Below are 25747 nucleotides of genomic sequence, written 5' to 3' on the forward strand. Positions count from 1 at the left end.
TATATCTTTTTCCAACCTCTCCAGGTAACGAGTATAGTAAATGAAGGAAATCTGAAACGATTGCATTGGAGTCAATGGAGTGCAGCTGTGTTGTTGTCGGACCCTGGTCTGAGCCGGCCCGATGCTACGTTATGATTGGCCAGTCTGCATCCAGGGGCGAGACTTAGGGAAGGGTCAGTTTGTTGTGAGTAGTTTTTTAGGCACAAATAGTGCCCATTTTTTACAGAGACATTGATGCTGTCCCTGCCAAAATTGTGGTCCCTAAACTGGGAATTTAAGCCAAAACACAATCTTCTCCTTACCATTACCATGTGTTTGTTGTGCCTAAACCCACAACTTAACCACAGTGTTGTTGAAATGTAAGTTTCAACGTATCGGCTACATAATAGCATGCAAATGTAGTGTATCCATGGATTGCAGAAATGTACAATGCAAATATTTTTCTGGCCATTGGGTTGTGAAAAAATTCTATCTAGCCAATTATGGCACAGAAAAAAAAAACATTTGTGGCTTCTTCATTTCTATATTTTCTACCTACCTACCTACCTACCTACCTACCTATCTAGCTAGCTACCTACCTATCTAGCTAGCTAGCTAGTTGGACTTCCTGTAATCTCCATCATCAACAGGATCAGTCTTGTTTATAAATCCTGTTAATTTCGAACATGTCAAAGAGTAAAATGACAGTTTGCACAAGCTGACCTGTCAGATGTACTTACGAACTGGCTTGTAACACTGTTGTCTTTAGATCTATAAAAGGACCTCTGTGTATCTTTGACCCCGTTCAGCCCCGACTGCTCAGGATATGCAAACCAGCCCCCTAATTACCAGACAACAGACTGTAAAAATCAACCTTATCCTGGTCTGTTACTCATTCACAAGCTCACGACTAATCAGCGCTCAGACACTTGTGACTGTCCAGACCCTCCCTCCCTACGGACAGGATTAGCAGATCAACATTTTGTGTGTTGAGTGTAATGACTCACTCTGAATCACACCCCTCCCTCTGAGTGTCATTAGCAGTTAGAAACAAACAGGTGTTTGTTGGCCGGAAGTTGATGGGCCATTCCTGTAGAGTTGGAGGTCACATGCAGGGGTCAGAGGTCACGTGGACGCAGGATGTTGATCAGCCAGTGAATACATGTGTTTGGGCTGGATGTGGATGTGTGTTTGGAGGAAATGGAATTAGTGTGAGTGATGTGGATTACTGAAGTCAGTGTTTGTGCCAGAACGCATTAGGTCGGCACACTCTGTTCACACATGTGCACACACGTAGTTTAAGGCGATCGTTGAACCCGTCTATCAACTAGTTAGTCCCTTGCGTCATGGTTGCAAAGCTTTTAGTGATATTATTCCAACTTTTTGTGCATGAAAATAATGTATGGAAGCTTACAAAACTGACTTGTGGAATCTAATCCACTCAGACACGTGGGGAGGGGTTCACGTCCTGTAAGAGATGTATGTAAATCATGCTGTCTACCACAGAGACACCTACTGTGATGAAAAGGATTACAGACACATAATCCGTGCCTGTCGCCACCCTCCACTCACCTCACACACTCAGACATACACAGTGCTCCAGTGGTGTAGAAATAACTTAAATCCAATTTGAATAATATACAGAATTCCTCATTTTAGTGCTATCCTATACAATATTTAATTTCTCCAAGGGTGCTGTTACTTTATATCCAAAATGTGAGGTGTACCTATTTGCATTGATGTTGGTGGAGCTAATAACACGAGTGGAATGTTTCTTTTCCCCTCACTTGCCTGTACCCGTAATATGCCCACCCACGTTACAACATAGCCCGGCTCAGTTTGAGATTACACAGGAGCTCCAGCCACAAACAACGTGGAATCTGCAGATGTGTATACACAGCGCAGCCATGATGCAAGCAGAGTTTGAAAGTTAGCGCAGGATGTGTACACAGCGATGTTTGATGAATGTCTGCCGGTGTCTTAAGGGGGATGCATCAGAGGCCTGGATGCTTGGCCCTGAGGCCTCAGCTGGCTCTCTCCCCGTCAGTGTGCTAACTCTTAAGTTATGGACATCACGCTTCTGCTGTTTTGTTTGTGCTGCAGGTTTGGACTCTTAAATGTTGCTGTGCATCTGGGAAAATGAAAAATGGAGGAATTAAAAAAAATCTGGAGGGAGAGAGAGGAAATAGTAGATAAAGCTTTCCAAGTTGAATCAGCTACTATGTCCAGATCTTTTGCTTTCTGTTGAAAGAAGAAGTGTTTGAGTGCATGTCTCAAGATAGTTGCCGGGGTGGGGGATTTGGGTCATAATTTTGGTTTTGTTTACATCAAATAACTCCCAGAATCAATCCAAGATCAGTTCAAGTACATGCTGCAGATGCCTCATATGGCTGCTATTAAAATATTTAGATCATGATTTAAAGGCTGTAATTGCAGCTGCAGGTTTTATGGCATTTTGAACATCTTGTCAATATTTAGCCACAACACCTGCGAGCAGCTGCAGTTAGATTAATGCACAGGAAATGTTGCCTAGATAGCGTGCCAGACTCAGCATCTGCTTACCTGTCCTGAACTCATATCACAAACAGTCTTCTGTGTTTCACCTTATTTGAAGTGAAAGTCTCTGTGTGTGTTTTTTGTGTGTGTGTGTGTATGCCGTATGTGTCCTCTGCTGGATCAGCAGAAGCTCTGCTGATCTGGCGAGATAAAATCAAATGCTGAGTAATATTGTTTTAATCGGTACTGGGGACTCTGCCGAGCGCGCTGTGTCAAGATGCTCTCCTGCTGATGCCCCCCATGTGGATGCACATAAGGGATGCACGTGTGGCCTCTTCCAGTGACGAATGAGACTAACAATGACTTTATTAGATTATAAACCCCATGATCATTTTAATGCTTCGCCGTGTCCAGTCACAGGAGGTTAATGATGCTTGGTCCTTCGTTTCTCTCCTTATTAAAATGTCTGTCATCAGACAGAGATGCCTTGGAGTTGTAATTTTGAATCGTGTTTAAGACTTAAATCTATAGTAGGCAGAAATCAGGAAAAGGCAAAAAATAGGCAGAATTTGAAAATACATCCCTCTCCTGTGGCTACAGCTGCTTAGTGGGGGTCCGTCTCTGGAGTCACTGCCCACTGTCCTCCCAGTGAGGTTCTCTTTTGCAGTGGTGATTGAGGTGGAGAACATGAAGTAATTCGAGGCTCTAGCTAACGTTAGCTACATAAACGTGAACTTGAAGCTGAAGCTGTGAGCCTTTAGCTCTGGTTAGCAGAAGGCTAAACTATTAGCAACATTTTCTCTCCAGCTCTGAAACGCTTCGCCAATATTGACATGTTTTATTTCATTTATTGTCAGAGTCTCTTTTAGACTCTTCACTTTTTGATAAGTCCTTCTACCTTTTTTGGATTGCTTGGCAGTGCAGGCATTTGTTGCCAATGCTGGAATAGCAACTTTTTCCGCAGGGCCCATTGAATCAGGCTTTCACTGACGGGCAATGTCTGCATTTGTAGGAACACCCTCTCTCTGAAATAACTCATGATTGGTCAAAGTCTCCCATCACTGGCTAGATTCTCTGAAGCCTGAAAACAGAGTGAAGAGGAGGTGTGGAAGTCTTATGTTCTCTCAGGCCCTGTCTATATGTATACAGATATTTTTTGTGAGCAAATATTTGCCTTTATGCTTTGGCCTCTTGTCCACATGCAAACAGTTTTAGGTCACTACAAAGGAGCTTTTGTAAAATGTTGTAAAAATTTTTAAAACTGCATGGACATGTAAAACGAAGCATTTGTGTAATGAGCAAATGCTAGAAACAACACCAACAATGGCAGACTACTGGTTTGCTAACGTTTTGTTAGCACTGCTTGGTCTAATAATTACTTAACACCTAAACTGACTATTGCTGCACCACTTCACAGACAAATGGAGACATCTGCTGCGCCCAGTATTTTTGGTTCACCTCAGGTAAACTTTCGCATTTGCAGAGCATCTCTCATATGTTTACGTGAGCTCCTTCATCCTTAAATTGAACGGGAATCAGGGGTGATGAGATCGCCAGTAGGTGTTTTGAAAAAGGTAATGTTAGCCTGTACACTTCACTACCTTTTCAACGAGTAGACTGTTGAAGACAGCTAACACCCGAGCCACATGGCCCGCGTGAGCAACGCTGCTCAGGCATAGCTCGGCTGCTGCCCAGCTGCGGAACATCTAGAGAAGAGGAGTCTTCTTTTTTTTTTTCTTTTTTTTTTAGCAAAAATAGGCAGTGACAATGGTGTTTTTCTAGTGATAACAACATCATACCACCTGTTATATAAAGATTGCACTGAAATAACAAACAATACTGGAACCAGCAGATTTCTAGGCAACCCAGAAATTATGACAGCCGCCATTTACTTTCACTTGTCTTGTGATCCTGTTGTTTTTTTGTCTGGAGACAGTTTTGGTTGGAAGTGTTTAGGTTCTGGGGCCCCAACAAACAAGAAAGCATTGTTTGAAGCCTGAGGCTTGCCAGACACTCGTGTGGCAACCGTTACTGTTGGTGAAAATCACTGGAATTTACCACTGAGTGTTAAAATTGAGCCTCTTGCTCGCCTCTGGCGTTTCTAACTACTAGCTCTGTGAACAGCTGCTCAGACCGTCATCACTTCTCATCACAGCTGTTTTCGTACAAAGGCCATGGGAGGCAAGCAACCTTGTTTAGGACCTGCTGACATCCAGACCTTTCCGCACTCATCCCACAGAGCCTTAATTGTTGACCTCAAGGTAATTTAATTTGGAAGTTTAATTCCTCTCATCAGTTAATTGTACATTTGCCTCCCGATGGTTATAATCAGAAAAAGGACAGCCAAGAAACTGTGTCCTCCTGCCAGTAAAACTGGAGGGAGCTTTAAGCTCCTCTTACATGTGCTTACTCTGGAATCGCTGGATCTGATTAGTTTAAACGATAGCTCTACGCTTGAGCTATTAGCTTCATCTGCCAGTCTTAGGGAGCTTATTTGGATTTGACGGACTCTTCTGGCATGTTTGATTGTGGAACCGTTTTGAACCAATAAATGCCAGTACTTTACCCCCTCCTGCACCTCTCTCACCCTCGACAACCTCCCCTCTACCCACTAAAACCTCCTCTTGTCTTCATTAATAACGTATTACTCATTTGCTTGTGCTTTTCTGAAAAAAAGTTTCCCCACCCACTGTCCCTCCATTCCTTTGAAATGACAAGCACACTTGGGCTGCTTTCCAGCAGTGACAGACTGTTCTGTTTAGGTGCTCTTTAATTCCACTGCTGTCTACTGGACTCACACACACAGACACACACAAAATCGACACCTCTACAACCTTCCCCCTCGCCTGTACATTTCCAAAGACGGACAAGCTTTTCAGTGAACGTGGCCCTGCTTGGACTCAGCCGGTAACAGTGTCCCTCTCCCCTCACATTTCATCATCGCTCCACCTCTTTAATTTCGTCTAATTCTTTCCATCCTCTCCTTCTTATCTTACAGCATTAGCTGGCTCGTCACACTCAGTTTCTGCTTTCCTCATTTATGTTTATATTTTGCCTCTTTCAACACCTCGTGCTTGTGAAGCTCGACTTTCTTTCTGCTCCTATAAACCCAACCAGCCTGAGCCGTTCTGTGGCACTGAATCTTATTTTGCTTTAGGGTCCTACTTCTACATCTTAAAGGGACAGCTCAACCCACAATTGAAAATTTGGTTTGGTGTGAGTTGCTGAGTGGTGGCGATGTCGTAGAGGTGTCTGCCTTCTCTCTAATATAATGAAACTAGATGGCATTCGGCTTGTGGTGCTCAACTTGCCAAAAATATATATTTGAAAAACTCAACAGCAATGTCTTGTTCCAGAAATCATGACCTGGTTACTCAAGATAATCCACAGACCATGCTGTGAGCAGTTTCATGTGGGAACTATTTTCTTTCTACCGAACTACACCCACCAACCATACCACCATGCAGAAGGAACTGTACTTTTATTCATGAATGAGAGACTTGTTCTGGGGTGAACTGTCCCTTCAATTAACTTTGACCCAGATGACTTATCTACCAAAGACTTGTCGATAAATTAAGCCAGTGGTTCCCAACTAGTCCAGCCACGTGGTCCAGATTTCTCCATAGTCATTGGTTCAAGGTCCACACAGTGTAATACATTAGACTGCTGTCTCTGTCAAGTAGGCACTTAAGTGGGATTTACACTTCTGCGTCAAATTGAAGCTGTAGCTATGGTGTAGGCTCTGTGTCGACATAGAGTCCACGCTGTACCCTGCGCCATAGCCTGACGTGCACCTCCCCAGAAATGTAACTACACGTCACAGTGTTACAGACCTCCTGGGTGTTGTTGAAAGCTGAAAACCATTTCCCTCAGTGGAAATTAAGCTTTTATTTACTTAATTTCACAGATATGAAATAATGAATTGTGATGACAATAAGGCCCCACAAGACAAAAAAGTCTTGTGTGTGATTTATCCTGGCTTTATCTGAGTAAAGGAAATCTCTGCTAGTCCCTAGCCTAATTTATACAATGTAAAATGCCATAACCAATGTAATTCTAAATTGTCACAATGGAAGAAGTTGGAGGAGGAGGTGGAAACGTTGAATATAATTTACATTTCAGTAAAAACTGAATAAAGAGGTCACACAAACAGAAGTCATTTTTCATCAGAGGTTCTTGCACTGCACTGTCCTCTTCTACATCTGATTTTCTTCTTAAAATACGGTTTTATTATGTGCAACATTGTACACATATATATATGGGGTTACTGATTTAGATCCCTTAGCTGCAGAAGGTTTGGGATTTCTAATCTTCCAAATGATTAGCATTTAGAGAAAACTGGACCAGACTTGGCAAATATGTGACATCAAGAAAATTTCGATTTTTTTTTTTTTTTTTTTTTTAAATGAACATTTCTCCTCTACCCAAGAAGGCAATCATTAGAACTGAATTGATTAGCTGATTAATTGATCTATAGAAAAGTAATCCACAACTTTTTTTTTTAAGTGGATTGATTATTTCAGTGATTTTTCAAGAAAATAATAATGAACAATGAAAACAATGCCTAACTCTGGCTCTAGCTCCTTATTTGTGAGGATCTGGTGCTTTACTTTGTCATATGTCATAGTGAACTGAATATCTTTTGAGTTTTTGACTTTTGGATGAACAAGACAACAACAGCCAGACATGTGAAGTGATAACTTTGGGCCCTGGGAAGTTGTGATAGGTATTTTTTTTTCTTCACTATTTTTTGACATTTCAGCAATAAATAAGTAAATAAATGAGTTAAATAAAAAAGTAACAATATAAAAGAATATACCAGCTAGAAAAACAGATTAATAAAGATAAATAAATAGATAAATACACAGTAAATAATCAGTAATAAATACAAAATTTAAAAAAGACAAAGTTCAATTAAAATCCAGGCTAAAAAGGTAGGTCTTGAGTTCGCTTTTAAAAACATCAACGCTCTCTGCGGCCCTCAGGGCTTCAGGCAGGCTGCTCCACAGGCATGGACCATAGTTATGAAATGATGCCTCGCCGTGGGTTTGTGTTCTCACTCTGGGGATGATTAAAAGGCCACTACCAGAAGACCAGAGGGTTCTAGAGGGTTCATACGATTAAAGCAAATCTGATAAATAGGTAGGACTAAGACCATTAAGAGCTTTATAAACCAATAAAAGGATTTTAAAATCACTTCTGAAGCACAATTCCGAAGCATTTATTGTAGTTACCGACATAATCGAAACATTCACAGCCACAGACAGGTGAGACAGCAAGATGAAAAGAAAGTAGAGCCTATAGGATCAGGTTTTCAGATGTTGTGAGCAGGATCTCTGCAGCTGGACAGTATTAACTGATGTCTGCAGCAGAAGCTTCGGATGCAGCCTGTGAAAAGCAGCCAAATCCACTTATAGGGCCCCCTAGGACTGAACGTGGCCCCAGGCAGTTGCCTACTGTGGACCCATATTTACATAGAGTATAACCCTGATTCACTCCTGCTGGACACTACTGACCTGCCAGCTTGTATTGTCCGTTTCCAGCATGAAATGATAACGAGGGTCAGTCTGTATTCTGCTGAGAGGAGAGACAATGGTTAAAACAGACTACAGTGACAAAACGGAGCATGTAAGAAAATATCTGCACTGGGGAAATCACAATGCCATTTGTTTTTATATCTAATAATCTACCAAACAGCATGTGAAATGAATTACATGTGTGCCTGCTGACGCGCTATGCCAAGAGCTAACCAAAGTCAAATTCTTCCTTTATGCTTTCTTTCCTGTTTTTTCATCTCACTTCTCGTCTTTCGCCTCTCTGCTTTGTGTCAGAGCAGCATCTGGGCCATCTGCTGGCACAGACTGGCAGCTGTATGGCGCGGAGGAACCGGTGGCACACCACCTTTCATCTGTTATTATTATATTCAGAAAGATTTAGAGGGAGGGAAGGTGGGATGTGGGGTAGGAGAGTTGGAGCGAGTACTGTAGGGAAACAAGCGCGGGGCCAAAAACTGGAGCCAGAGAACCAGGTTCCAAAAACAAAGTGGTGGTGTGTTTTCTCTGCTCAGCTCTTCTTTTCCTTCTCTACTCTTTTACCCTCTGCTGCATCAAATCCCTTTTTTAAAAGCCTCTCTGCTTGTTAATTAGCATGTAGCAACATCAGAGGAACTGAACGCAGCTCAAGAATAAAAGCTGTGTCATAGAATTAATAAAGCAGTCAGCTTTTTCTGCTGCTTGAATCAGCTTTGGACGATGTCATTTAGTTATTTGTGTGCCGTCTGTTTGTAGTTTATGACCAGCTCAGTGCTTCATCTCATGATTTTCGTCGAGTTAATTTCATGCCCCCCAACTGCTGCCTGTAAATACTCTTGGCTGAGGTTGGAGGGATGGTTTGAGGTTACCGCGAGGTCAGCTGTGTTGTGTGGGCCGTAGGGCTATTTGGAAGATGGAAAACAAGGAGGCAGAGAGAGACAGAAAAAGTCATTTGAGCAAAAGATTGAAATGTGCAGAGGAAGTACGAATGCGACTTGCAGCCACATGACCCAGTGCTTTAACACATTGTCCTTGGCTGCCTCCTCGCAGCCCTGAATATGGAAACAAATTTAGAAACAAAAACGAGAGAGTGAGAGAGAAAGAGAAGCAGGGGAGTTAAAAGAATATTTACTCAGAAGTAAATTCCATGAGGAATTTTTTGGGGGGGTTGATGATGGTGAAAAAGGTCCCTTGAAACTACAATAGGGGCTATTGAGCAGTGCAGGCGGAGTGTAAGCGTCAAAGTTGGACCCCATCCAGGGACCAGGTTTCTCTTAAAGCCAGGGGAAGAAAAGAGGGACTGTTTTATGGAAGGAAAGGAGAGAAACACACACACACACACACACACACACACACACACACTGTTCTCCATGTCCTTTTCTTATTCACATACATGAACATTTGCAGATGCCTGTCTGGAGAGAAAGACAGAAACATGCATCCAGGTATTATTCTTATCTGACAACATCTTTGTATCCCTTCTGTCCTTTTACCTGGAGTCCTCACAGTATGCACACATATGCTCGCATTTAAGCTTCAGCCATTGTACTCCATCTTACTTTTTTATTTGGCAAATGAGATGCTGACAGCAACTTAAAAACTGATGTATATTATTCAAAAATTCAAGACACATGGAGGTTTACAGTGGAGGAAGAACACAGAAGTAAAAGCTTATTGACCTCCAGGGGGTGCATTGTTTCTCCTGTTATTCCACTAGGAAGTTTGCTCTGTCTGAGCAAATTGGTATAATAGGGCCTCCATGACAGGAGTGGAGCTGTTTTATGTGTTTGTGTTGTTAGCATGGGACCTTGCACAACAGCTCCCAGCTATTGGGCCAGTACATGCGTGCGTTTGTTTGTAGGTGTGGGCATGTGTGCGTGCATGCTGCATCAATCCCCTACCGGCATCCTACCTATAAAACACATGGGTGGTCAGCCTGTTTATTGTGTGGGCTTGCAAACAATGCTCACTCATTAGGTTTAGACTGGTGAGTCATTCACAATGGTTAAATCCACTTACAGCCTTAACCTGAGTGTTTTCAATCATAATCTTTATTTCCATTTTGCCTCCAGCTCACTGCTGGTGAGGAAGAATTCCAAAACCTCTCGTCCATTGAAAGCACACATTTAACGGTCTTGTAAAAAAAAAAAAATTGGGGTGGTGGTGCACTGTTGAATGTAGCAAAGAGAATTGAATACTGTTATGGAACTTTTATGCATGTTGTTGTAAATAACATGACCTCAGAAATCATTTAAAGTGCCTGGATGATTTAATGATCTTTACCCATACTTGCGGCACGGCTCTAGGTATGACAGTGTGGGTCTATCAGTTGGGCGGTTGGTCTACTCCCTTGGTTCAGACTTAAATATCTCAAGAAGTGTCAAATGGATTGCCATGGAATTTTGTACAGGCATGAGGATGAATCCCACTAGCTTTGAGGCTCCCCTTACATTTCATCCTGCACTACCATGAGCTTAATACTGTGTTTTTGGATTGACATTCATGGTTGCAAGATGCTAAATCCTAATGATGTTGATGACATTTGATAATGGCTTGCCATGAAATTTTAAAACAAATTCAAGCCCCCCTCAGGAAAAATTTGAATCACTTTGGTGATCCCCTGAGGTTTCCTCTTGTGCATGCCAGTTTACCTAATACTTTGGTTTATGACCAAATAAGTGAAGAAATAATTACGTTCCTGTCAGCCTTAGCTGTAGTTTATTGCTGATTAGCATTAGCATGCTAACATGCTAAATTTGGATGGGGAACATGGTCTAGACTAGGGCTGTGGGGCTGTCAGAACGAACTTCGCTATTCGAAAACAATTCGAATTATTGTAAAAATAAGCATATTCGAAGTTGTAAACCAAGGTTAGAATATTTGACTTCCGATACGACGCAAATAGGCCTGGGACGATCAGCGATCAAATGTATATTGGCGATTGGAGGGTTGCCAGGCGATTTGCTGGATATCAAGGCGATTTTGAAAAACAAAACAAAAAAAACGGCGCTCTACCGTGCATTAAGAGATGTTTTTTGGGGAAATACATGACTGTCAGAGAAGCCCTGTTTACAAACAGACCTACAATCCATCTCCTCTCCTCTCTCTCTTCTCAGTGGAGGGTGCCCTGTCAGCCCTGTGCTGACAGTGACAGGGCGCATCTCTTTGATCCAAAGTGACACAGCCCGTTTGCTCATGCTTCGGGGTTGTTCAATAGAGTAATTGCAAATAAATATTGTTTTAATGTGTAACTATTGAAATGTTCACAAGGGCTTTCATAAATTCCTACAATGTTGCGGCACTGCTGCCTTTGCAGGTTAAAAGTTAATGACAGCGACTTGAAGTGAGGAACGCTCATTTTTGCATGTGATGCAAAATATTAAAATAACGTCATTATAACACAAAAAATATAAAAATGTGGTGGTAGGCCTAGGCTATAGCCTATACCAAGGAAAAATTCGAATATTATTCGAATTTTTAACATAAAAAACATTAAAAATTCGAATCTGATTTTGGGGGAAGATTGACAGCGCTAGTCTAGACCCTTTTAGGGCTGACGTCACAATGATGACACGACCCACCACCACTCGACATAATTAACGTTATATTAAGTCCACCTAATCAGAAATTAAGAGGGATATTGGATTTCTCCTTAATGCTAACTTTTTAGCACATAAGCTAACATTAGCTTTGATAGCAAAACAGAACACACCACTTGTATCATCTAGCTAGCGCTGGCTAATGTCTGTGGAGGATTGTTTTGCCTCCAGCTAATCCCCGACCACCAAAACATGTCACTGTTTATTAACAGTAAAAAGGTCTATAAAAATTATACCTCCTTAACAACAGCTTGTTAGCGTTAGCATTGCCATTGTGAGCATGTTAGCATGCTGAGGTTAGCATTTAGCTCAAAGCACAGCCTCTCAGTGCCGATAGCATGGCTATAGACTTGTTATTACACTTTTCAGCCATTCAAGAGGATCATAGACTGTATGAAATAATGGATGTAGCTACTGTGATGTCATCAATCGGTTTGTGCAGTGCCGTTTTTAACGCCTCGAGTTTGACATTTTGGCCATCGCCATCTTGGTTGTTTTGGAGCCAGAAGTGACCGTACTTAGATGAAAGGGTGGAGCAAGGGACTGACTGAGAACCTGTGGTGACACCCTGCCACTCAGAATTGCCATTCCTTTAATTATGCATAACTTTAAGTGTTAATAAACTAAACGGGTGAGTTATATAAAAATTCACCCCTGTACAGATGTTAAAAAGGGGGAAATTAGCTATAGACCAAAACTGATTTTTGTACCAGGCTATAAACATGTTTATTACTGCTGTAAAGTTGGGCATTTTAACATGGATGTCTGTCCACAAATACACAAGCCCACGTACACACACACACACACACACACACACACACAAACTACTAATGGGTGGGTGATTATACTATCCAGCATAATTATACATGCACTTTGTTCCCTTCTCTTTCTCTTTCCTGGACTCCCCCTCCTGTGATCTCTCCCCTCGTTCTGTTGAGTGATGGCTTTAAAAGGAAAGGAAGTCAACGACAAACATAATCCCCCTGTTGCTTGTCAATCTAATCCTTCTCTTATAAACAAAAGGTGGAAACTTCAAAAAACGACAACTCGGTTTGTTCTGTTTTTGGATATTCATTTAATGATAATATCACTTTTTCCATTTGTACAAATATGTTCACAGAATAAAAAAACAACAACAACAAATGACAACAAAGAGCTTCCCAAAATAAACAGGGAAAAATTAACAATCACATTGAAAATACTTTTGGTCATCTTCAATGTATTCTATGTTACAGACAAATATTCCAGTTGCATTGCTTGATTGTTTGTGAGGGTTCTCGAGGAATCTTGTTAGCTGGGCACTGTTAATTGTGCACTGGGAATACTTAAAGTTGGTAACTTTACAGACATTCACAGATGTGTCTTTGGTGTGTTTTGCGTACAGGTAGAGTTGTTTGGGGCCTAATGTAGTCCTAGCCATGCGGGCAGATAAAGGGGGAAACTGATAGTGACTTGATGTCTGCAGGTCTTTGCACAAGACAGAACACGTACTTGCACTTAAGTTGAAAGATACACACACACACACACACACACACACACACACACACAAAAGGTTACTTTGAGTCCTTCTTTGCCCCTTATACAGATTTGGATCTCAGCGCTCTGTGTCTGCATCATAACCTTCCTGTAAATTTCCCACTTTGCAAGTCCTCTGCGCAACAATACAAACACCATGAACTCTGCTTCTCTTGTGTATCTGGCCTTTCCATAGTCTGGTTAGGTGCAAGTGCTCAAAACTGGGACCCTGTTTGCCAAGGAGAAATTGTGCACAACATTTCACCGAGCAGGCTATTTTTACTCAAAGGAAACACAATACACAACCACTATTTGCTTTTGCTTGTTGTGGGCCAGGCCAAGTAGTATGCTGTACGTGAATTGTGGTTGAAGGATAAAACAAAGTTTCCCTTGCAGGCGATATAAATAATAAATAATGTCTCTGAAGTTCTCTTTTGCTGTGGTATAGTCATGTGAGTGCTTACTGTAATTAAGGCAAGCTCTGAAACTCAGTACAGCACTGAAACAGAAGGGGTTCGGTCAACTGCTTCCCTCTGTACATTTTGTAATCCTGCTTGCCTTCTCCCTTTGTGATGGCAAAACAGGCTGAGGGCTTCGGAATCGAGAAGAGGGATTTAGTCTTGAGTCTGTCCAGACTCACATCTACTTAGACTGTCTGACATTCTGGGGGCAAAGCCCTTTGATTGACTTCGCTGGTACCAAACGAGTTTTAATCTTCAAAGATTTTAATCTGCTGTTTTGTCTGTTAGTCACAAGAGGTGGGGGTGGAGGGTGTGGAGGGCTGTTAACAGTCACAATGTTGCACAATGAAAAAAAAAATTGACATAAAGACACAGGTATAAAAAAAACATACGTACAAAACAAAATAATCACAAGTGTTTTAGAGCCAAATAAAGCGATACAAGCATCAGCTATTTTCTCTGCACAACTTCATTTGGTGTCTTAAAGGTCATTCACAGCAAGCACTGATCCCTTTGGGGTAGTACTGAAGAGTTACAACATGCAGCAAAAACAATTGCTGATAGTGTTTAGTTGGGCTGTTGTGGTGGAAAAAGGTCAGCGCAACCTCATTTCAGTGCGCTCTCCTGTATGAACAGATAAAGGAGGGCCTGAGGTCACTATGTCCCTTTACCCTAGGTTTCAGCCAAGCACAACACATCATCACTCCCAGCATCATAGCATGGGGGCTGAGAGGTTGCCAGTCCAGCCGTGTGAGGGAAGAAGTATTACTGAAGCAGGATGCAGCATGTAAATGGAGAAGAGGCACTTTTTAAAGTCCAAACAAACGCTTTTGAACTTGTTTAATGTCTACTTAGACAACTGGAGGGCATCGAGTTAAATATATGTCCAATTTCTCCTCTGCTGGTTGGCTGGCTGATACTGTGTCCTCCACTTTCACAACAGCATGTGCTGCTCTCTCTGTTTCTCCAGTGGGGAAAACAGAGCTGAAGAATTAAAATCCTCCTTTAGGTCTGGGTAGTCAAAGCCAGGTGTCAAAAGTAGGAAGGCTTGTGTGAAGTCATATTGTTATTCGACGTACAGTGATCCTGTAGTAGCAACACCTCGTATTCCAGATTGCCATTCTGAACAGCAGGTTCAGGGATCATAAGTTGGGGCTGTTTTTGAGGCAGTGCCCCGTTGTCCAAACCAGCCTTCACTCCATCCAGCTCTAGCTGGGAGGGCTCACAGTCCAGGTCCAGGTGGCCCTTGGCCCTCTTTCTGCGGAGATAGCATACCACTCCCACTGCTATTGCTATCAGGAGAAGCAGTAGCAAGATGCCAATTGCAGGCGCCAGCATAGTGGTCAGCCTCTGGTCGTCAAACTGTGCATCATGGCCCCTGACAGTTTCAGGAGCTGTGTGGGCCTCAGTGCAGACACTGTCTATGCCACTGGGGGCACCTAGTGGACTGGCACACACAGAGTAGGTGGAGTTGGGCTTCAGGCCTCTGAGTCTGTACTCTGGGAAGGATGCTGGCAGGCTGAGTTGAATTGGCCTTCGGTCCGGCCCAGACAGATTGCGGTAGGTCAGGCGGATTCCACGGATGAAGGGCCGCATTTCAATGTAGCGGTGGAGGTCCAGCAGAATTGAGGTTGCGGTTGCTTCATGTGAGCTGATGTCTGGTGCGTCGACAGGGACAGTTACCATGGGGATATCAGCTTCAGGTGGTGAAGGCGGGTGATGGTTTTCACAGTACATGCCTGAGGTGCCATGTGGACAGGTGCAGTCTACCTGACCATGCTGGTCCAAATGACAAGTACCTCCATTCAGACAGGTGTGAGGGGGACAGAAATGCTGCTCCTCATCTAAATCCATGCTGCTGCTACTGGGCGATGCAGGGACAGGGGGCAGGGGAAAGGAATCATCTTTGTCTGCGGGGTTGTCACTGGCCCTGGGGACTGGGACAGCTCTAGTCGTACTTGCGAAGGTGGTAGCAGGAACAGGCAGGGTAGTAGTTGTTTTAACAGTACTAGTAGTGACTGTAGTCGTAGTAGGACAGCCAAAATCCCTGTACTCCAGTCTTTCCAACACCTTTCCACCATTTACAGGTGGAAAATGGCAGCGGGTCTCCTCTGTCCTTTCCAGGGTGATGCTCTGGGCTCTCAGCCATCTTGGGAACCACGCCAAGTTACAGAGACAGTTGAAAGGGTTCTCTGCTACTGTGAGCTTTCTGAGGTGGGGTAAGAGTTGGGAGAACTCCTCAGGGAGGCCCTGCAAACTGAGGCTGCTAATGTCCAACTCTTGCAGCTCTCCAAGGTTCTGCAAGTCCTGAACCTTAAGAGGACCCATCGGGTTCCCAGCCAGGCTGAGATGAATCAGCCCATGTGTCTCCTGCAGCGCAGCAGGGAAGGTCTCAAGTTGGTTTCCTGAGATATCCAGTTCGTGGAGATTCTTTAGACTGCCTATGAGCTCCTTATCCAGGCTGGTGAGCCCCACACCACCCAATTTGAGCGACTCCAGGTTTGGGGTCTGGAGGTCTGATGGACCCAAGGTGGGTAGAACATTAAAGCGAAGGTCCAGCAGCAGCAGTTGGGGCATTGAGAGAGCAGGCAGGGATGTCAGCTGGTTGCCCTGGAGTTTGAGCTCCAGCAGGTGATCCAAGCCATTAAAGGCCGCAGGGTGGATAGTCTCAATAAGATTACTATACAAATAAAGGCGCTCAAGCAGTGCCATACCCTGAAAGCATTCCTCTGAAATGTGGGTAATCTGATTAGATGACAAGTCCAGGTTTCTCAAAGAGGTCAAAGGTTCAAACACCCTATCAGCAAGTTCAGTCAGTTTGTTCTGACTGAGGTCCAGCATCTCCAGGTTCTCCAGACCATCAAAGTCCTCAGCTGTCAAGCCCTCAATGCCGTTGGCAAAGAGGTAGAGACTTTTTGTAGCTGGGGGCACTCCCTGTGGGATGGTAGAGGAGCGTCTCAGAAAACATAAGATGGATTCTGGAGTGGAACAGGTGCAGTCGTCTGGGCACTCGCCGGACAAGGTGCCATCAGGAAAGATGAGGAAGAGCAGAAAGGGCATCAGCGGAGTGAGAAAGACCTTCATGGTGCAGACTTTTTCCCTCTCCATACTCAGCCTAAAACAAGGAAACAAACAAAGTGTTAATAACCTGCATGATTATCCAAAGAAATAGACAATAGATGCTAACAAAACACGATACAACATCAGCACACATAATATTTCTGGCCTCTGTCACATGTGCGGACCTTGTTTGAGTTTAGCTGTTGCACTAAGAAATGTGAGACAGATGCAGCATGATGTTAAATTTCTTTCACAAAGCATATTTTCTCCCTACATTGTCTAGTTTCCAAACAAGCCTGTGTCAGCTGTTGATTCACTGTGTGGTTCTTTAATGTCTTTCAAAGAGTGAGATTACTATCAAAGGTTTAACTTTGCATAGCTGGTGATCAAAGGCAGTCTTTTGTCACAAGGTCCCTCAAACAATAGGGCTGTAGTTGTGACCTCAGGCTTCAGAGGGACTTTTCTGCTATTCTCGAGAAAAGTTAACACAGTGGCATCCTGCCACGCTCTTCTGGCGAAAGCAGTGCCACATTCTTCCTGCAGTGATCTGTGTAATAGATAGTATTGCAGGATGCCAAAACCATTGTTTCCCTCTTTAATGATCCAGATGACTATGTGTGCATGTGTGTGTGCGCACGAACACATGGCACAGTCATGCATGCATATATGATAATGTGTGCGTTAGTGTTTGTAAATAAAAGGGTTTATATTCGTGAGCTGCCCACCCACCGCTATTTACTGTAGTGCACACACTGTGGTTGTCGTGGGGTCACAGTTAACCGTTCCCCCTATGTTTATGACAGACTTCATAGCCTATGAAACACAGACACACAGCGGCAATGAACAAATCCAACTTGTTTTGTTTCTGAGATGATGTATCAAAGTGAAAAAACAGAATGGCTTTGAATGTTTTTCTGTCTTTCCGGAGCCACTGATACAGTGAAAAGCTTCACTCAATGATTCGCCATAAACACTGCTCTGGTTTCTCCAGTTTCATATAACCATACCGTGTCAACTTTGTTTGGCTGTGCATCTGCCATGCTGCACGTGGCCACGCATCTGTGGATGATTTACTTTGTGGCGTTCTAAACTTGGAGAGGAGCTTCACTGATAGCCCGGAGCTGCTTCCCTGACCATAGACGTAATATAAATAACACACGCTTTCTATGTTGTCATTACACAGACTGACGGCCAGTATTGCTTGCCAGACAAGTGTCTCTAATACTGGATGAAATACACAGAGACTGAAAAGAGTACTCTAGATCGTCAGGACAATATGTTACTGTGACTTAAGCCCATTTCACCTGTGTCCAAGCCTTATAAAACAAATACCCCGGTAGAGCGTCAACAGTGTTTGAAAGGGCTGAAAAGGAGGGAAGAAATGATGGAGAGGAGAGAGGAATGAGGGGAGATAAGTCAGAAACTAGCTGCTGACTGTGTAGAAGTTTATCATCCTCTGCTATCGAGTGAGACGGCCTTGGGGGGGAAGAGGCAACATCTCTATCTGTTAACCATTGCTCTTCTTTAGATAGCTTTGTGTTTTATCTTTTTTTAAACTCCTCAGGGAGTCAGTAGAAAGCACTTCTTTGCCTGTAATCTTTAACCAGAGGCACCCTGTTCTTAAATGCACTCAATATTCCCCATTTGTCCTGCAATTACTTTAGTTAATATTAGATATATCAGTGGTTAATTGTAACAGGTTAACCGCTGGGAATATTTTTGACGCATATCTTTACGCAGGTCTTTAGGTTAAATTTTTTACTTTTCAGTTCACTTCACTGAGCGATATTTGAGTCTGGTGGGGGCTAACGTTAGCACTATCAAAGCACTATCAATTTAGAGGTTGTGAAATTGTTTTGTAATCTTTATCTGCTCAAGACATTTACACCACAAAACATCATTTTCACCTTCTCTAAATGGATAGCGCGTTGAAATGCTGCGCTAAAGCTCCCCGAGTCAGAGATTTCCCTATTAAAAAGAAAAGCCCCTTGTACTTCATGTCATTTTGCTGTTTTTCCTAAAAATTAGCAAAACTGACATCCCTTGTTAATATCATGATTATTGATCATAGGCAAGGGAAATGAGTTATATATCTCCAAACCTTGCTTCCTGGATAACACGCCCACAAGCACTGTATGTTGGTCTACTTGAATGCTTGAGGGAGCTTACTTTCGGGCCTTAAATGGCACAGTTGTTGATGTCTTCACTGCACAAATACCTGCACGAGAAGCCAAGTATGTGTGACTTACAGTTTTACACAGATGGAGCACACAGACTGAGAACATTCTGTTCTCACACTGCTTACCTAGGGTTGTGGCTCATTACACCAGAAATGTCAAAGAAATTGCTTTGGACATTTTATTTTCTTAATTTCCTTTCCTGTCCTGGAACTGTGTTCTTTTCTTCTGAAATTACAGCATTATTATATTTGTCTAATAGATATACAAACACTAAACCAGGCTGCAGAAGCACTTTCTCAAGATCTCTTCTTGCTTATGCCAGAATATGAGTGTGTTGTAGTCAGCGATCGTACATTTTGGGAAATAAATGCACATGTTTTTTTCATCTCCTTCTGTCTGATTGTCTTTATGGGCTAATCGTATTTTTCTAATTAGTTTAAGAAATGCTGTACTTTTGTTTCATTCACTTTAATTGGTGTCAATGCCACAGTTTAACTCAATCCTAGTGTATGTTACAGTAGCTTCAGAGCTGCTGCCAACTTAAATAATTTTTCCTTTTTAAAATTCGTTTACTGCTCTTTCCTTTCACTCTCTCTTTTTAATGAAACATTTTCTTTCCAAAAAAAATCACTGCCTCGAATGTCAGAACTTGGAGAAGAGATCAAGGGCTTTGGGGGGGCGGGAAGGGGGTGCTTTAGAGAGAAGGAGGAAGGGTATCATCCCATCACGCCACAGCTATGGCATTTATTTTCCTTCTCTTTCAGCATACTTTTCTTTCCGCTCCTCCTTGAAATTTCAACCTCCTTGGAAAGATTCCTTGATGTCTTATTTTTCCCTCTCCAGTGTATAGACTAAAAGCAATCATGGCATTCGCCTGAACCCCACTGCCAACGCGTTACTCTTATTATTCGGATAACTCTTTCAGCCAGGGCAGAAAAGTTATTCAATGCAGCCAGACACCAATAACATGACCCTGCTCAAACCTCAAGGCTTGATTGAACAAAGCAGCTAACTAGTTTTCAGAGTCAGCACCTGCTAACAGCACAGAAAAACTACCTAAACTTTGGCAGCCATGCAGAAAAGCTGGACACAAGCTTAGCGTTGCGGTTGTTTATGGAAAATCTTGTCCAGAAGGTAACGATAACATCTGATGGCAACAGCTCGCCGTCGGCTACAGCTGAATGGGCAGCAGAGGTGAAGGTTGCAGTTATCCCATAATATACACACAGCGCTCGGGGGAATTTACTTTAACAGGTGAATAATTACATGTACAGAGCTGTAAAGGATTTCTGGGTCGTGCCTCAGTGGCTGGGAGGAAGGGTGGCCATAAATAAAAATGGTCAGAGAATAAAAGGCAGGTTGCATTACGGAGTTCAGAAATGATGATGAGGAAAGAAAGTGTGGCTGCCGTGCTGCGAGTGTGTACTGAACGAGGGAAAACAAAAGGATTTGGGAGGATAAACAGGAGATGAAGGAGTCAGGAAGAACCGAGCAACAGCTGGAGCGTATGCAGATGGTCTCGAGTTTTCATATCATCACTGTGTGTGGGGTACTGCATTTCAGTTTAAGAGCAAAAACACTGCATGCACTTTACTGTTTGTCTGAGAGAAGTATCATGTGTGTCTCATTCCTTCCGGAGAAAGAGAAACTCAACTTTGGTACTTTATACCAGAGCCAGAGACGGTGCCAGAACATACAACAACATCAAGGCGGCCATGAGAGGAGATAAAACTGAGAATATTTTTCTTAGAAACTCAACGTGGTGATTCTAGCGTAGCTCCCCGGGGCAGTATGTTTATTTGAGTGTGCCTCATTCCAAACTGGGCCAGGCACATCTGATAACCCAGTGGAGAAGAAACTGTGGTGGATCTGGATGGGGAGGGGTTCAGTCAGAGAATACTGCCAGATCACAGATAAACCATAGCTCGCTGGGTTAGATTCTCCTGTTTTCCTTTTTTCCTGGATACGAGTGACTTGTGCAGGTCTTATCAGTGGGTAAGATAAGGCACAATAGTGGCGTCACTATACTATGGATTCACAGTACGCCGCCGCGCTGACTGATTCCTAGCTGTGTGGCTTTAACTGAAGTGTTTTGAAGAGAGTGCAGGTGGATGGCCCAGAGAGAGAGATAGTAGAAAGACAGGCTTGTCATCCTGCGCAAAGGAGGAATGCCCCCCCCCCCCCCCCCCTTCCTTCTTGCTTTCCTCCTTCTCTCTTGAGTTGTAATTTCCTTTTCTCTCCCCTGCGCGCTTGTTGAGACATTCCTGAGACAGGCAGCAGCCGAGGTTGAAAAAGTGAGGTTGTCTGTCTCACTGGCTTGGCATTTAGAGAGTAACAGGGAGTCTTTCTGGGTTTCTAAACAGACGACGGATCGGGTGAATGATGGTGCTGCTTATATGACTGGAAGTTTAAGCATCTTTGTGACCAGATCTGTTTTATAACCACCGTTCTTGCATCTGTGTTTTCTTTATACATGAGTCTAGGTTTGTGGGTTGTATTAGAATAAAACGTGTTGGCTGATGAGTATGTGGAATCAGTCGTGGGGAAGAAACAGTGCATGGGAACGTCTTAACACAACACTAAGTGAAATCCACGGTTAGCCCCCCTTGAAAAGAAAAATTAAAGAGGCAATAAAAAGGGGCAAAAGGAAGAAAAGCATTTCCCCCTCTCCCTCGGCTCACTTCTTATCCCACTTTTTCTCTCTTTTCAAGATGAGTAGGAAAAGAAAACTAAAGCAGGGGAACAGCGGAGACAAAAGCAGGTTTCTGTCAGCAGGGGCACCCGGGTGGAGAGGTGGATAAGGCCTGGCTTGGGGAGGGTGAAGTGGGTTTCAGCAATTAAATCCCGGCAGGCCAAGCGTCAAGAGCCCTTATCTTCAGAGCTGAAGGCCAACACTGAGGGGCAATGAAGGGTACAAGAGGGGGAGGAAAATTGCGGTGTGTGTACGAGTGTGGGGGAGCTGCAGGTCACTGTGCACTTGCATAATTCAGCAGGCTGGGCTACAGACTACAGGGGGGCACCACGCCAAGTCACAGTAAGAAGATAAGACTGCACACTACAGAGTGCATACTCCCATTATAGAGGCCCCTTCTCTCCTGGGACTTAATCTATTGAAGGAACAATGCTTATGGTATGTGCATTAGAGTATGATCTACAGTGTTGTAAGTTTGGGTGCTCAGCTCACTGTGGTGCATTACTTAAATATACTATAGCAACTCCCTGTGTAGATTTACTACAGTAGCACTGAGGCACCCAGAGAAAAGCTGGTGATGAAGGCTGATGTGAGCCCTCTGATCCTCCCTTTCCCCCCATGCCTCCTCTCTATTTTCACTCTGACCCTATAAGAAGACAAAGGACAGCTCCTCCAAACACACACACCCATCCCTTCATACTGTCAGCAACGTCCATGCCACAGCTGGACCCAGTTATCCACAATGCAGTGGGATTATCTATCAACATGACAAAGGGGTCAAGAGAGAACTGAGATGGATAAACAAGAGTTGTCTAACATATCCATGGATGAAAAGGTTTACTTTTAAGCTGGAGTGGGACTTTTCCATGTAAATGAATGTCCTTAGATTCAAGCCCTTGCCAAACAAGTTCACGCAATGCTGATTAAGCCTGTTGCCGCCAGGGTAAGCTCTCTGTATTTCGCAGTATCCTGGAGTTGTGGGGTCTGGTGCACTGGAAACGATGTGCTTTATGTCAACCAGCCAGAGCTAAAGGCGGCAGGAGAGTCCCAAGATGCACTCAAAGAAAAGTTTTCTGATTCAGAGGAAGGATTAAAGTCAAAAAATGACTTGAAGATAGCACTCCTGGGGGCGGATGAGTTGCAGTGAGCATACCTGCAGGTGTATGTCACAAGCATGCGGCGTCAGTGTTTGTGTAATAATGTTCAGTGCAAGAAGAGGGAGACAAAAGGTCCGCACTTCAGCTTAAAGGAGAGCAAGGGCATGTTTGTGCAGAAACATGTAACACAACTACGAGTTTGAATATGTCAGCTATGTTAATGTACGTCTGTTGGTACGCATGTAATTCTGTGAAGTGTTTGTTTAAGGTACAGTATGTGCTGATGCATTTTGGTCATAGTGCTTTGTTGGTGTTGTACCTGTTAAACAAACCATGTAGGATAAGCAAACAGAATATGTATGGACGGGATAGAAAGGCGTGTTTGGAGACGGAAACGTGTCAGCATCATCCTTGTGCAAGGGTTAGTAATTTTGCATCTGTCTATTTTAGATCTCAGATATATCCAAGATGCTCAAAGTTGTGAAAGACAAACAACAGATTAGGTGTCTGAAGGCTCAGCTGCGTAATTTATGTAACGCCCGTAGCAGCCTTTCTAAAAAAGAGAGACAATATATATTCCGAAATATGCTCTACTAACTGTACTCTTGCATCAAGGTCAGAATACAAACAGACAGAGGGGATGAGCGCATGTGGAATGAAAGGATGATAGTTTCATGTCTGTCACTGGCAATTCTCGTCTTGAAGCCACAGTATCATTGCTATGCTTTGTAGTGGCAGGAACAGGAATTAAAAGCTGTAGTAGTCTTACAGTGTGCTGCACAAACAAAGCTTTCCAACTGATTTCAGCTTGACCACAAGAAAAGACCCCGTAATAGCCACATCCATTCTGCATCAGCTCTGCCAGAGCTGATTGATGTCACAGAATTGTTGCTTTAATTAACACCAACAGCAACTTAACCAACAGGCGGGCTCCTGTAGGGCTGCCTCCCTCGTTACAGACTTTAGTTTCCCTCCTCTCGTTCTACGCTTTTAGATCCATTCATTCTCTAAATGAGTCTCAAAACAGCTTATTATTGGTGTGAAAGGCGGTTCTTTTCATCTGAGGATTTATGCCTTCGACCAGGCCCTGCTTTTAAGGACAGTGTAAAGCCTTACCATTAGAGCCTGCAGCTGGAGGACATGAAAGAGTGCATAATATACAGTCCAGGGGTGAATGGGAGGGTAGTGAAATAGTAAAGTTCTCAAAAACGGTGGATACGGGGCAACTGTGTGCTCGCTTTTCTGATCCAAGTCAGTTTTGCATTTCCGTTTTGCTAAAGAACTGCATTTGATTGAAAGATATTAACACAAGCGCAAAAAAAAGAAACCTGAAAGTCATGCTCGGATTAATGTTTCCACCGCTGCTCAGTATTCTGTGTCCTCTGTTGTAGCTGTGGCCCAGACAACACAGATAACAGGCCCTGTTTGACACGGGCACACACCCAGCTCTGGTTACACACACGTCGTACACCTGAAGCTCGCTGGTCCCTCGTCTCCACAACAGGTGCTTTCTCTGCTCCTCCAGGGCAACATGAAACCCAAAACCTCTGGAGTGTGTCTGAGTAAATGATGCGACCTGCGCCAGGGCTCCAGCCTTAGCGGGCTGCACACTCGTGCCTCGGAGCAGAGCAGGCGAGAGGGGAACGGAAGCAGGCCGGGCAGCCAAACTAGACCAGAACTGGGACTCTGCAACAGCGAGCCTGCAGTCTAGCTCTGCCTCCCCTGAGCTTTCGAGCAGAGGTCAGGCAGTACGAGTTCCAAAAGGAAATGTGGACCATTTCCTTTTGTTTCATTGCTGAAGGATATGAAGGATGGTGTTGTAGGTGCTAGATTTGATTTTGTTTTTATAAAGGCACACACGAGGGAAGACACAGGATACACTGGTTGACTCTCTTCTTCCATCTCTCAGTTTACACACAGTGTCCTCTTGTTTTGCCCAGTGTGCGATGTCTCAACGCTGACACATGTCTTTTATCACCACACCCCACCCTGTGACCTCTCTGAACAGATAGCGATTGAGGTCACAGTCACATCGCATCTGTCTGAGATCTTTGCCACAGGACTCTCACATTACACAGACACAAAGGATTTCAGTGCAGCACTGACAACATGGCTTTCATCTGTTTTTTAATTTCTCTGGGGTGTTACCACACACAACTTTAGCCACTCTTGTGCCTCCGTCATGCCGCTCAGCCTGTAGGTGACCTCAACACTTTGACCCCTCAACTCTGCTGAGTCTATCTTTGACCTGGCTTGAATCAGTCGCAGCCGAGTGGCACAGAAACACAAACAAACACCTCTCTGCCTTACTTACTCTGTCTTATCTCTGAATGCACCATTTTTCTCTCAGAGATCGCAGCAAACCACACCACAGCGGTAGTCACAGTCCGTTGAGTCCAAAAGGACTACATCACCAGGAAACAGTAAATATGACATCCTACTGTCACAAAGCTGGACTCTCTCCAGGTCTTGGCTTGTGCCTTCACATCCTGTGCACTGCTGTTCACGCCTCCCCCGAGAATCAAAACTTCATTGTACTGTCTGGCTCACTGACCCCGGGGGCAGTGTTGTCCAGAGCTTTGTCCTTCTGATGGGGGCACCCAAATCGAGGGATGTCTCAGAAAGACTCCTTTTGACAGTCTTGGAAACACCTGAGAGAACCGGGCTTGGAACGAGGACAAGGCAATGTTTGTGCTGTGTGTGTGCTTGTGGTAAGAGGTTGCTGGATGGACCAGTTTTATCAGTCAGCCACAAGCCTGGAGTGATGCGCACACTCCAACTCTCTGCCACTGACATTCATTCCACCTCCAACATGCTAGTTTGTCACCTGGCCACCTGATCTTTATCTACCTGATGATTCTGACACTCATACAGCTAAACATACAGAATATTTATTTCTCAGAGCTTTTATATCAGTGATGAGTACACTTAACAGAAGGTGGGAGTCTTTATCTCTTTGTTACGACATCTTTGGACAGCACGCTGAAACTATCATTCCTGTTGTCTTTGTATAAAAGCTCAAGGGGATGGACCACACTGGATGTTGACGCTGGTTTCACCTTTGTCTTTTGTTACAACAGTACCGTGTAAAAGTTCAAATTGGAGCTCAACTAAATCAAAGGGTGTGTATGAGTCAG

General features: G+C 43.6%; 2 protein-coding genes across 3 annotated transcripts in view; one reads left to right on the forward strand and one right to left on the reverse strand.

The window, feature by feature from the left end:
- The window catches only part of coro7 (coronin 7), a 156335-nt gene that overhangs the window by 73451 nt on the left and 57137 nt on the right, over positions 1-25747 (forward strand). The window lies entirely within an intron of this gene.
- The window catches only part of vasnb (vasorin b), a 31639-nt gene continuing 19630 nt past the window's right edge, over positions 13739-25747 (reverse strand). For both annotated transcript variants that reach the window (XM_050069937.1, XM_050069938.1), the window contains one exon: positions 13739-16696. In XM_050069937.1, the coding sequence (XP_049925894.1) occupies positions 14614-16689 (2076 nt within the window). In that variant the 5' untranslated portion in view covers positions 16690-16696 and the 3' untranslated portion in view covers positions 13739-14613. The remainder of the gene's footprint in view (positions 16697-25747) is intronic.

Source organism: Epinephelus moara, chromosome 18 (genome assembly GCF_006386435.1).
Source record: "Epinephelus moara isolate mb chromosome 18, YSFRI_EMoa_1.0, whole genome shotgun sequence".
Taxonomy (NCBI): domain Eukaryota; kingdom Metazoa; phylum Chordata; class Actinopteri; order Perciformes; family Serranidae; genus Epinephelus; species Epinephelus moara.